This window comes from Dysidea avara, chromosome 5, assembly GCF_963678975.1.
Source record: "Dysidea avara chromosome 5, odDysAvar1.4, whole genome shotgun sequence".
Lineage (NCBI taxonomy): Eukaryota > Metazoa > Porifera > Demospongiae > Dictyoceratida > Dysideidae > Dysidea > Dysidea avara.
The window spans coordinates 39,900,198-39,912,202 of record NC_089276.1 but is presented as its reverse complement, the minus strand read 5'-3'; the positions used below and the strand labels follow the sequence as shown (position 1 = coordinate 39,912,202).

The window sequence follows — 12,005 nt, the reverse complement described above, 5'->3', positions numbered from 1 at the left end:
TGACTCAGGTTTACCTGCAAAGCTAATTCACAATGCTTTAGTTACATAATATGCTCATGGTTAATGGGTGCAATCATATCAAAATGCCATTTTGTTTGAGCAGTGTTTCTAAATGTAGAACATTTCATGCATTAAAGCCACTGTATGTATGCAACTTTATGATTAGCTAAAAATGGCCTGGTAGTGTATTACAATTGTTTAGCCACCTTGAATACAAACTGATTTTCTACCCTGTAGTTCCTTCAGCTATAAGCCCTGAAGTGATGGACCAAATTGAGACAGACACAGCTTCTGTCACTTGTCAAGCTACTGGTGAACCAGTTCCTACTATCAGTTGGTACTTTAATGATGTTCCAGTAGATGTGACTAATACTACAAAATATACTATATCAGTGACATCATTAAATGTCACTACTAACAGTAGTACACTAACAATAATGAGTGTACAGTCATCTGATGTGGGTGCCTACACATGTAATGCTACTAATGTAGTATCTAGTGACACTAGTTCTGGAGTACTGACTGTTAATGGTGAGGATTATTTTATTATCTAAAATGTGATGTGTACATCATTTTGTGTTTTATAGTATCACCAAACATTGTTGTACCAGTGGAAGGACAAGAGTTTACTATCACTGAAGGAAGTAATGGATCAATCACATGTACAGCTACAGGTTATCCTCCACCAACAGTTGTGTGGCTGAGTATTGATAGCAATGACAGACTGATGTCTGGTGATCCAATTATGGTACCAACAGGTGTTGGTAATGTGACTAATGTAAGTGTAGAACTGATGGTGACAGGAGCTATGAGAGTAGACACTGGAATGTACACATGTTCAGCTAGTAATATTGTTAGTAGTACTACTAGGAATATTACCATCAGTGTACAGTGTAAGTTAAATGACTACCTGTTTTATGTATACACACCTACACAATGTAGTATCAGTTTGCAAATGTACAACATGTCCAGTAAGCAATTGAAAACCAGGAAATTAGTACAGAGTCAACCTCACACTAATTGCAACAAAGGCAACAGCATTTGTTTCCTTATTATGTCCTCTATGACAGAAAAAGTCCTAAGGAATCCTCGTGGAGGAACAGTGTGAAAATCACTATAATGAAAATCCACTTCTTTTGCTCCTTAATGGTTTGATGTTTTCACAGTATTTGTAGTTGTATCTCAGCTAGGACACTACTTATATTAAACTTATTATATCATTAAAGGCTCTCGCAAAGATGAATCTTTTGGTACTAAAATTATCACCTAAGGGAAAATGTGTTAATGATTTATATTCATTATTCAGGTGATATTAAAGAGACTGTAGCAAATGCCCTTGTATGATATCATTTTCATGAGATATGTTTGTGCATCCAGTTCCCTTGCAGTTACCACAAGTGGAAGTGCACTCAATGTTGTGCTTCTTGCATAAGCATCTTATTGTTCTGGCAAATGCATCTGATCACCTGTAGCAGATATTCAGGAGCAAGAGGTAGAGATGTTTGAAGTGGCACAAACCCCTCTCTTCACAATCCTGCCATCCCCAGTCTCTGGGATGAAGTTCTGAAGCTGATCCTTTCCATACTTGAACATGAATGTACACACAAAGGATATGGTATGTACTTTGCTACTACTGAAGTTAGTGGTAAGAATAGTGGTTTATGTGGGATGTTTTTGAAGCCACCTTTCACAAAACCATTTATGTCAAAGGGAATCTAGTGTGTCAGTTAACATTCCATTGTAGACTAGCTCTAGAGCTTTTCTCCTGCATCTATCATATCATGTGTGGAGGCTGAATCAAAATGGAACACCTTTGCCTGCTCACGGAATATACTGCTTGCTTTGAACTTGCTAAGGGATGTCCCCTTTCCTGTTCCATAGAGACACGATGTTATTTCATCACACCCAAGAATAGCATGCATGAAGAGGATGTTGTTGCAGATGTCGTTTCTTTTGTGGCCTAATGTTCTGGATGTAAAGCTTTTCTTTGGCTCAGGATGGAAGAAGAGGCCATGGGAGTCAAGACTTGCATGGTAGCAGAGCAGAACACTGAGGTCAGCGTATTCACCAAATAGCACAGTAATACTGGTGGTAGCAGATTGAACAGCCTTCTGAATAATCAAAGGATCAGCATCTCCTGGTGCATGGTAAGTTTTGCAGTCGAGGGGTCACTAACTCACAAAAAAGGGGTACGGATTTCAAAATCTTGAACAAATTTCTCAAGATTTCACATATTTCAAAGGATTTCACAAAATCGAACGAGAGCTGCAAAATCTGATTTTAATTTACAGGTTGGCGTAGTGACAAGTTCTGAAACGCCAAAAAATAGTAGGAGAAAGCCATGCAGGAGCAAAGCCTCATGAAATTGAGAAGGATTGCAAAGCCATATAAAACCAGGAGTAAAGCGAAGACATAACTATTAAAGGAAACCATACAAAACCAGGAGTGACTTGCAGCTGAAGCCCTCGGGAAACAAGGCCAATCATTCAGAGGAAATCCTGTGATTAATCCCTCAAACCAGGAGCAACTGTCGAAGCCCTATCTGGTGTGAAGCTCCACAAAACCAGGAGCAACTGTATGCTTAAGTTACTTTTATAGTTTGTGTGTTGCTAAGTTTATGAAGTTTTGCTAAGTTTGTGTTGCCAAGTTTTTGTAGTTTGCTAAGTAAATCCGAAACGGAACGGAACATCGGATTCCATTCTTACTCAGCATGGATTATCTCCTGGTTTTGTATGGCTTCCTTCCCACAGCTCCTGGTTTTGTTTGGCTTCCACAACTCACTTAATACAAATCCGAAGTAGGAGCGGAACATCGGATTTCAACCTTTAAGCAGTTAGCATGGATTCTCTCCTGGTTTTGTGCGGTTTCTTTCCTACAGCTCCTGGTTTTGTTTGGCTTCCACAACTCGTTTAATACAAATCCTAAGCGGAATGGAACATCGGATTCCATTCTTACTCAGCAAGGATTATCTCCTGGTTTTGTTTGGCTTCCACAACTCGCTTAATACAAATCCGAAGCGGAGCGGAACATTGGATTCCATTCTTACTTTTGAGCAGTTTGCAATTATATCCTGGTTTTGTATGGCTTCTTTCCCACAGCTCCTGGTTTTGTTTGGCTTCCACAACTCGCTTAATACAAATCCGAAGCGGAGCGGAACATTGGATTCCATTCTTACTTTTGAGCAGTTCCTGGTTTTGTATGGCTTCTTTCCCACAGCTCCTGGTTTTGTTTGGCTTCCACAACTCGCTTAATACAAATCCAAAGCAGAGCGGAACATCGGATTCCATTCTTACTTTTGAGCAGTTTGCAATTATATCCTGGTTTTGTTTGGCTTCTTTCCCACAGCTCCAGATTTTGTGCGGCTTCCACAATACGCTTAATACAAATCCGAAGCCGAGCGGAACATCGGATTTCATTCTTACTTTTGTGCAGGAGCAGTTGAGTGTAAGCAACGGTACCAGAACGAGTATATAATCAGAATCACGATAAGAACATAAGATTTCATATTTCAGGCAGGATTTCATAGAAGGCGTACGAGATTTCGAGTCAGTTGGTGACCCCTCGTTTGCAGTTGCTCTTCTCCAGTTCTGTGCTCAGCATGAAAATATATTGCTGCTGTAACATTGTGAACTGGAACTATTCTTATTATTATTGTAACATGATCTTGTAAATGTATGTGTGATTATTGTTGTTGTAACATATACCAGTAATTTGATTGTGTGCCTTTATTAGAGTGAGTGTGTTGTAATTGGAGTTTGGTTGTAACACGTGTCGATTATTGAGTTTTCAAATCTATTATTACACTGGTAGCAGAAGATGGCCGAATGTCATGTAAGTCTACCCAAGCCATTTTCAAGTGGGGACGTGGAAGACTGGTTTCATCGCTTCGATATTTGTGCTTGAACGAATGGATAGGAGGCGGGGACAAAGGCGAAGAAGCTACCTACGCTGCTTGAAGGAGAGGCCTTGGTGGTTTGGTTGGAACTGACACAAGAACAGCAAGATGACTACGCGGTAACAAAGAAGGCTATGGAAAAGGCGATGCTACCCATAAATTTCGTTTCACTGGACGACTTTCACCACAGGAAGCTCCGCCCTGGCGAAGCGATATCAGTTTACGTCCATGATTTAAGAAAGCTTCTCTCTCGTACCCTTCCAGAAGTAGCGAATGATGCGAAGGAACCACTGCTCTTACAAAAGGGTTTGGCAGGAATTCCTGAAGCTATTGCAAGACAGCTAAGATCATTAGGCGAAGTAACCACATTAGATAAGGCGATGACACGTGCAAGATTACAGATAACAATTGACTCTGAGCCTGTGGCAACTATTGCAGATAAGACTCCAAGCTTCCTTGCAGAGAAACCTAATGAAACCCAGCTTCTGAGAGAGCAAATAACAGTTTTGACAGAGCAAGTGGCCGCTTTGGCAACAAAAGTAAATCAGCCACCCAGAAGTCACCCTCGAAGCTTCAATTGCAATCAAGTGGGACATCTTCAACGTGATTGCCGACGGCAACGACGTCAACATAATTGCAAGCCCTGCAAGTGACTTATTCATGCACAATGAAAACACAATCATCACAGTAGCAGCAGTTAAGTCCACAGCAACACTTATCAAGGGAAAGCTGGGAGGTGCATCAGTAGACTTAATGCTGGACTCTGGGTCATCAGTCTCATTGATTCAAATTGATGCTCTGAAAGGTGCTTGTAATGTTGTTCAAGTGTCATCAGCAAGACCAATTCAGTTGGTGAGAATTAGCTGCTGTAGCTTATTCACCAATCGTTTCCACATGTTTTCAAATGCGGACACGTCTCCATCACGAAGCTGCCAACCTACACAGAGTAACCAAGTAACCACTGTACAAGCAAGTTTACCTATCTAGTCCTTTAGTAAACTCCTTCATTATTCCATAAATGACTCAATAGCATTGATTAAAACATTAAACTTGTGTAAATGAAATTCTCTGTGATATCTCTAGGATATGTCCGTTCATCATAGCTGAACATAACCAGAACGTACCAATTGCTGACCCATAATCAGAAAATTTAGGTATGCATATATAATACATCCAGTGGTTGCACTCGTATTGGCTTGGGTGATTGATTGCCCTGTACAGGCTATCAGCCTAAAAAATGTTACATATTAGCTGTTAACATGGGGCATTCAGGCTTTGGCTGATATGTATGCCCTCTGCCCTTGGGCCTGCAGCCCTCAGGCAGTCAGGCATAAATATCAGGTAAAGCCCTCATGCCCGTGTTACAACTATTACATGTATACTTCACTTTTCAGATGAAATTATTACAGCGTCATTTCTTTTTTTGATGCGATATGTATGGGTTCATCAGTCATAATTATTATTTATAAAGTTAACAAACAAGTACGTAAAAAAATTGGAATTTTTTCACTTAGAGTAGGAACCAAAGCAGATCGATAAAAAGTACTGAAACAAGTTGGAGTAGTGCATGATATTAAATCACAGTAAAACAATAAGAAGTGTTATATCCTACTGTGCATTTCCATTATGGTATCTTGAGCACGGTAGGAATATAATCTTATTGTTGTACTGTGATATTTTATTATGCAGTACTCCAGCTTGTTTCAGTACTTTTTATTGATGTGCTTTAGTCCCTACTCTAGTTGAAAATTCCAAATTTTTTGGTGTACTTGTTCAATGAAATTTTCTACTGCCTGTTTTTCTGCCTGCCCGCCCGCCCACTTGCCTGCCTGCCTGCCTACCTGATGCCTTTAGGCAAGCATAACTCAATAACAGCTAATGCTAAGGAGTGACTGTTCGACATCGTTCATTCCGACACGTGTCTATTGGCTTACTGCAGTGCATACAACGCACACATCATGGAAAGTGTGATTTGTTGTAGTTGATCTCTCTTTTTTGTACCTGAATCTCTACAAAATAACTTGTTTTTAACTAGATTCTCTACAGGGTGACTTGTTTCCAGCTGATCTCTCTGCTTGCAGGGTAAATATATGCATAGTTAATCTCTCTACAGGGTAACTTGTGTCTAGCTGATCTATCTACCGGGTGATTTGTTTGTCGCTGAATCTTGTAATTTGTTTGTAGCTGAACTCTCTACAGGGTGACTCAATTGTAGCTGATCTTTCTATAAGGTGAGTTGTTTCTAGCTGATATCACTACTGTATATACACCTGTTGACATGCTGATTGGTGTGGAAACACCCTGGAGCAGTGTGCAATCGGCATATTCGAGCAGTGCACACCCCCGGCATATTCGAGCAGTGCACACCCCCAGGGTGCAATCACCACTTACCATGTATTTAGTATGTGTGCATACAAAATAGACACAACAATATAATGTTTTCCTAGCTATACACACCACCCTTCCACCACACCTAGCTCTATTGCCTACTTTTTCCTAGTTCTAACCACAATAGCATTTTTCACAAAGCCATAAAGTGTACACAACAATACCAAACAAACACACTCATGCAAATATCTACCACATAACATTGCACCATTGCCATAAATCAAGACACGCGATACTGTGTCGTGCGGCCGAAGAAGCCGGCGCGCCACACTGTGAGTATATTTACAGGAAGAAAGAAAATGCCATTTTCACACCTTTGTATCTCGGTGATCCCTTATCCGATTGAAACCACATTTGCTACAGAGTTGCCCGCCAGCCAGGGGAGTCTACATTCCAAATGTGAAGGAAATCGCTCCAGCCATTTCCGAGATACGAGCTGCCAAACGTTCGATTTTTTCTTCGTCTTTTCGCACACTTGCAAAAATTGCTATAAAACAAAAACGCATAGTCCGATCGCCTTGAAATGTGGCACACAGAACGGGAGTCCAATCTGCTTGTAGAGAGATCAGTTACACACAAATCAACCTGTAGAGAGATAAGCTAGAAATAAATAACCCTGTAGAGAGTTCAGCTACAAAAAAAATCACCCTGTTGAAACATCAGCTAGAAACTAGACACAATGTAAGGAGTTCAGCTACAAGCATATCACCCTGTAGAGAGTTCAGCTAAAACAAATCAACCTGCAGAGAGATCAGCTACAAACGAATCACCTTATAGAGAGATCAGCTACAAACAAATCACCCTGTAGAGAGATCAGCTAGAAACTAGACACAATGTAAGGAGTTCAGCTACAAGTAAATCACCCTGTAGAGAGTTCAGCTAAAACAAATCAACCTGCAGAGAGATCAGCTACAAACATATCACCTTATAGTTCAGCTACAAACAAATTACCCTGTAGAGAGATCAGCTACAAATAAATCAACTTGCAGAGAGATCAGCTACACACAAATCAACTTGTAGAAAGATCAGCTACAAACAAATCACCCTGTAGAGAGATCAGCTAGAAACTAGACACAATGTAAGGAGTTCAGCTATAAGCAAATCTCCCTTTAGTGAGTTCAGCTACAAACAAATCAACCTGCAGTGAGATCACCTACAAAAACGCACCTTGTACAGAGTTCAGTTACAAACAAATTACCCTGTAGAGAGATCAGGTAGAAGAATTCACATTGTAGAGAGTTCAGCAACAAAGAAACCACCACGTAGAGAGTTCAGCTGCAAACAAATCACCCTGTAGAAAATTCAGTTACAAACAAATCACCCAGTAGAAAGTTCAGCTAGAAGACGTTACCTTGTAGAGAGTTCAGCTACACAGAAACCATCATGTAGAGAGTTCAGCTACAAAGAAATTACCCCGTAGAGAGTTTAGCTAGAAGAAGTCACCTTGTAAAGAGTTCAGCTACAAAGAAACCATCATGTAGAGAGTTCAGCTACAAAGAAACCACCATGTAGAGTGTTTAGCTGCAAAAAATCACCTGTAGAGAGTTCAGCTAGAAACAAATCACCCTGTAGAGAGATCAGCTAGAAGAGATCATCTTGTAGAGAGTTTAGCTACAAAGAAACCGCCACATAAAGAGTTCAGCTGCAAATATATCACTTGTAGAGAGTTCAGCTACAAACAAATCCCCCTGTAGAGGGATCAGCTAGAAGAAGCCACCTTGTAGAGAGTTCAGCAACAAAGAAACCACCCTGTAGAGAGTTCAGCTACAAACAAATCACCCTGTAGACAGATCAGCTAGAAGAAGTAACCTTGTATATAGTTCAGCTACAAACAATTCACCCTGTAGAAAGATCAGCTAGAAGAAGTCACCTTGTAGAGTGTTCAGTTACAAAGAAACCATCATGTAGAGAGTTCAGCTGCAAACAAATCACTCTGTAGAAAGTTCAGCTGCAAAGAAACCGCCATGTAGAGAGTTCAGCCTCAAACAAACCACTCTGTAGAGAATTCAACTACAACAACAAATCACCCTGTAGAGAAGAAGTTACCTTGTAGAGAGTTCAGCTACAAAGAAACCACCATGTAGAGAGTTTAGCTGCAAACAAATCACCCTATAGGGAGTTCAGCTACAAACAAATCACCCTGTAGAGAGTTCAGCTAGACGAAGTCACCTTATAGAGAGTTCAGCTACAAAAAAACCATCATGTAGAGAATTCAGCTACAAAGAAACCACCATGTAGAGAGTTTAGCTGCAAATAAATCACCTGTAGAGAGTTCAGCTAGAAACAAATCACCCTGTAGAGAGACCAGCTAGAAGAGGTCACCTTGTAGAGAGTTCAGCTACAAAGAAACCATCCTGTATATAGTTCAGCTACATTTCAAGTCACCCAGTAGAGAGATCAGCTGCAAAAAAATATCCTGCGGGGATTAATGAGCATGTAATAAATATATGTATATAATTTGTATAATTATTAATAAAATCAAAAATAATTGAAGTATTAAAAATCTTCTTTAAGTTCTTTTCTTCTTCCTGTGGTAAAGAAAAAAACACATGGGTTAAAAAAGTCCCAAAACCAGCCATAGGCCGGCTTTGCAGTATACAAATACAAAAAGAAGTGATATCTAATCAAAAACAGCCAAGCTGTAAAAAAAGGTGCGGCCCCCAAAAAGGCCATGGTGAAAAAAGGTGTGAAATCCAAGGTGGCGGCCAAGAAATGGCTGTGATGGTAGGTCAATGGTTAAATTTTAATAACGAAAATTCAGGTGAATTTTGGTGCCACTTGGTCTTGGCACAAAATTCACCTGAATTGTCGTTATTAAAATTTTTACCATTAACCTACCATCACAGCCATTTCTTGACCGCCACCTTGGATTTCACATCTTTTATCACCATGGCCTTTTTGGGGGCCGCACTTTTTTTTACAGCTTGGCTGTTTTTGATTAGATATACATAACAACACAAAACACAAATAACATTCATACAGATATCTGTACACAAGTACTTTGGGGAAAGGGCAACTGAGGAAATTGTTGGAGTAGGGTGTAATAACTTTTGCACAAGCCATGCAGACAAGCATTGTGGATATGGCATAACTGGATTTACAGTTGACCACGAAGCAAATATGTGTTCCAATTAGTACAAGATTGCAGCAATGCATCATATATGCATAACAACACAACATGATAGCAGCAATCAATGAATAATCATATAAGTTAAATTTAGCATAATTGGTTTGGTTTTGGCCATGCACAGATAATTAGCACTTCATCCACCTGCCCTTAGTCCTCAGTTGCCATTTAACAATATATGTGTATCTAAGTTCAATATCAGTAATTGGATGATCAACAACCAAGCAAACAACTAAGTGATACATACAACCGTACAAAGCGTATACAGCAACATATGCACTGGCACATATACTTAATGCATGGTTTTGGGTGGGAGGGAGGGAAAAAGTTTTTCTGTCCACAAACATGCCATGCACTATGGCATGTGCTCGAGATCTCAAACCTGTCAAACCAGTTTATTATAATGAATCATTGTGACATCATTACGTCTCATGTATCCTACAAGATTGGTTCAACTTTTACCTGAAACAAAAGTGTTGATTTCAGTTTGTGGTGCTAGCACTGCTAATATACAATGCCTCTCTAATGGACCTTACAGTCAACTCAAGGATTCTGTGTTTGTGAATTTAATTACTTTACTCGAAAGGCTAGTTTATCACTAAAGGATGCTGGCTTCATTTACTGTGGTATGGTACGTAGATTTGCATTGTATCCATTCTACGCCCACACCAAGGCATGTTAACTTCAATTTATTGTGTTGCAATAAATTACATACAATATAGTATATCATAGATGCACAACTGGGTAACCAGTTTCCAGCTGAACTCTCTACAGAATGACTTGAAATATAGTGTAATTGAACTCTCTTTAAAGTGACTGATTTCTAGCTGATCTTTCTACAGGATAACTTGTTTCAAGTTGATACAGCGTGACTTGTTTCTAGCTTATTTATCTACACGTTGACTTAGTCTAGCTAAATACTCTAAAGGGTGACTGGTTTCTAGCTGATCTTTCTACGGGGTGACTTTTTGTAGTTGAACTCTATACAGAGTGACTTATAACAAAATTAGATTCTCTACAAAACATATATCTAATCCAAAACAGCCAAGCTGTAAAAAAAGTGTGCGGCCCTCAGAAAGGCTATGGTGAAAAAAGATGTGAAATCCAAGGTGGCGGCCAAGAAATGGCTGTGATGGTAGGTTAATGGTAAAAATTTTAATAATGACAATTCAGGTAAATTTTATGAAGTGGCACAAAAATTCACCTGAATTGTCGTTATTAAAATTTTTACCATTAACCTACCATCACAGCCATTTCTTGGCCGCCACCTTGGATTTCACATCTTTTTTCACTATAGCCTTTTTGAGGGCCGCACACTTTTTTTACAGCTTGGCTGTTTTGGATTAGATTTCATTTCTTTTTGTATTTGTATACCCCAAAGCCGGCCTATGGCCAGCTTTGGGACTTTTTTAACCTATGTTTTTTTTCTTTACTACAGGAAGAAGAAAAGATGAAGTAGATCTACTTTAAATATTTTATCAGTAAATGTACAAATTATATGTATGTGACCGGATTTGCGAAAAGGGGTCTTCCACACACATCCAATTTGCCAACTTTGACAATTGATAACTTCAGATTGGAAAGAGCTATTGCCTTAAAATTTGGGTAGTGGTGAGCACCACTATCGCTGCATACATGGTGAAATTTTCAGGTTAATATGTTACTTGAACACTGAGTTATGGTCTCCAACGTTTACGGAATTGGATGTGTGTGGAAGACCCCTATTCGCAAATCCGTCACATATATTGATTACAGAAATCTCCATGGTGTTTCTTTGTAACTGAACACTCTACAAGGTGACTTCTTCTAATTGCTCTCCCTACAGGGTGAATTGTTTGTAGCTGAACGATCTACAAGGTGACTTCTTCTAGCTGATCTCTCTACAGGGTGATGTGTTTGTAGCTGAATTCTGTATAGGTGATTCGTTTGCAGCTGAGCTCTTTACAGAATGGTTTCTTTGTAGCTGAACTCTCTAAAAGGTAACTTCTTCTAACTGATCTTTCTACAGGGCAATTTGTTTCTGGCAGAATTTTCTACAGGGTGATTTCTTTGCAGCTGAACTCTCTACATGGTGGTTTCTTTGTAGCTGAACTCTCTACAAGGTAATTTCTTCTAGCTGATCTCTCTACAGGGAGATTTGTTTGTAGCTGAACTATCTACAAGGTAACTTCTTATAGCTGATCTCTCTACAGGATGATTTGTTCGTAGTTGAATTCTGTACAGGTGATTTGTTTGCAGCTGAGCTCTTTACAAAATGGTTTCTTTGTAGCTGAACTTTCTCCAAGGTAACTTCTTCTAACTGATCTTTCTACAGGGTGATTTGTTTGTAGCTGAACTATCTACAAGGTAATTTCTTCTAGCTGATCTCTCTACAGGGTGATTTGTTTGTAGCTGAATTCTGTACAAGTGATTTGTTTGCAGCTGAGCTCTTTACAGAATGGTTTCTTTGTAGCTGAACTCTCTACAGGGTGATTTGTTTGTAGCTGAAATCCCTACAAGGTAACTTCTTCTAGCTGATCTTTCTACAGGGCGATTTGTTTGTAGCTGAGTTCTCTACAGGGTGTTTGTTTGCAGCTGAATTCTCTACATGGTGGT

General features: G+C 39.5%; 1 protein-coding gene across 1 annotated transcript in view; it reads left to right on the top strand.

Annotated features, from left to right (window-relative positions):
- Nucleotides 1–4,555: 4,555 nt before the first annotated feature.
- Nucleotides 4,556–12,005, top strand: part of LOC136255279 (hemicentin-1-like) — a 69,021-nt gene continuing 61,571 nt past the window's right edge. Inside the window, exon 1 of the mRNA XM_066048005.1 lies at nt 4,556–4,841. Within this exon, the coding sequence (XP_065904077.1) occupies nt 4,556–4,841 (286 nt within the window). The remainder of the gene's footprint in view (nt 4,842–12,005) is intronic.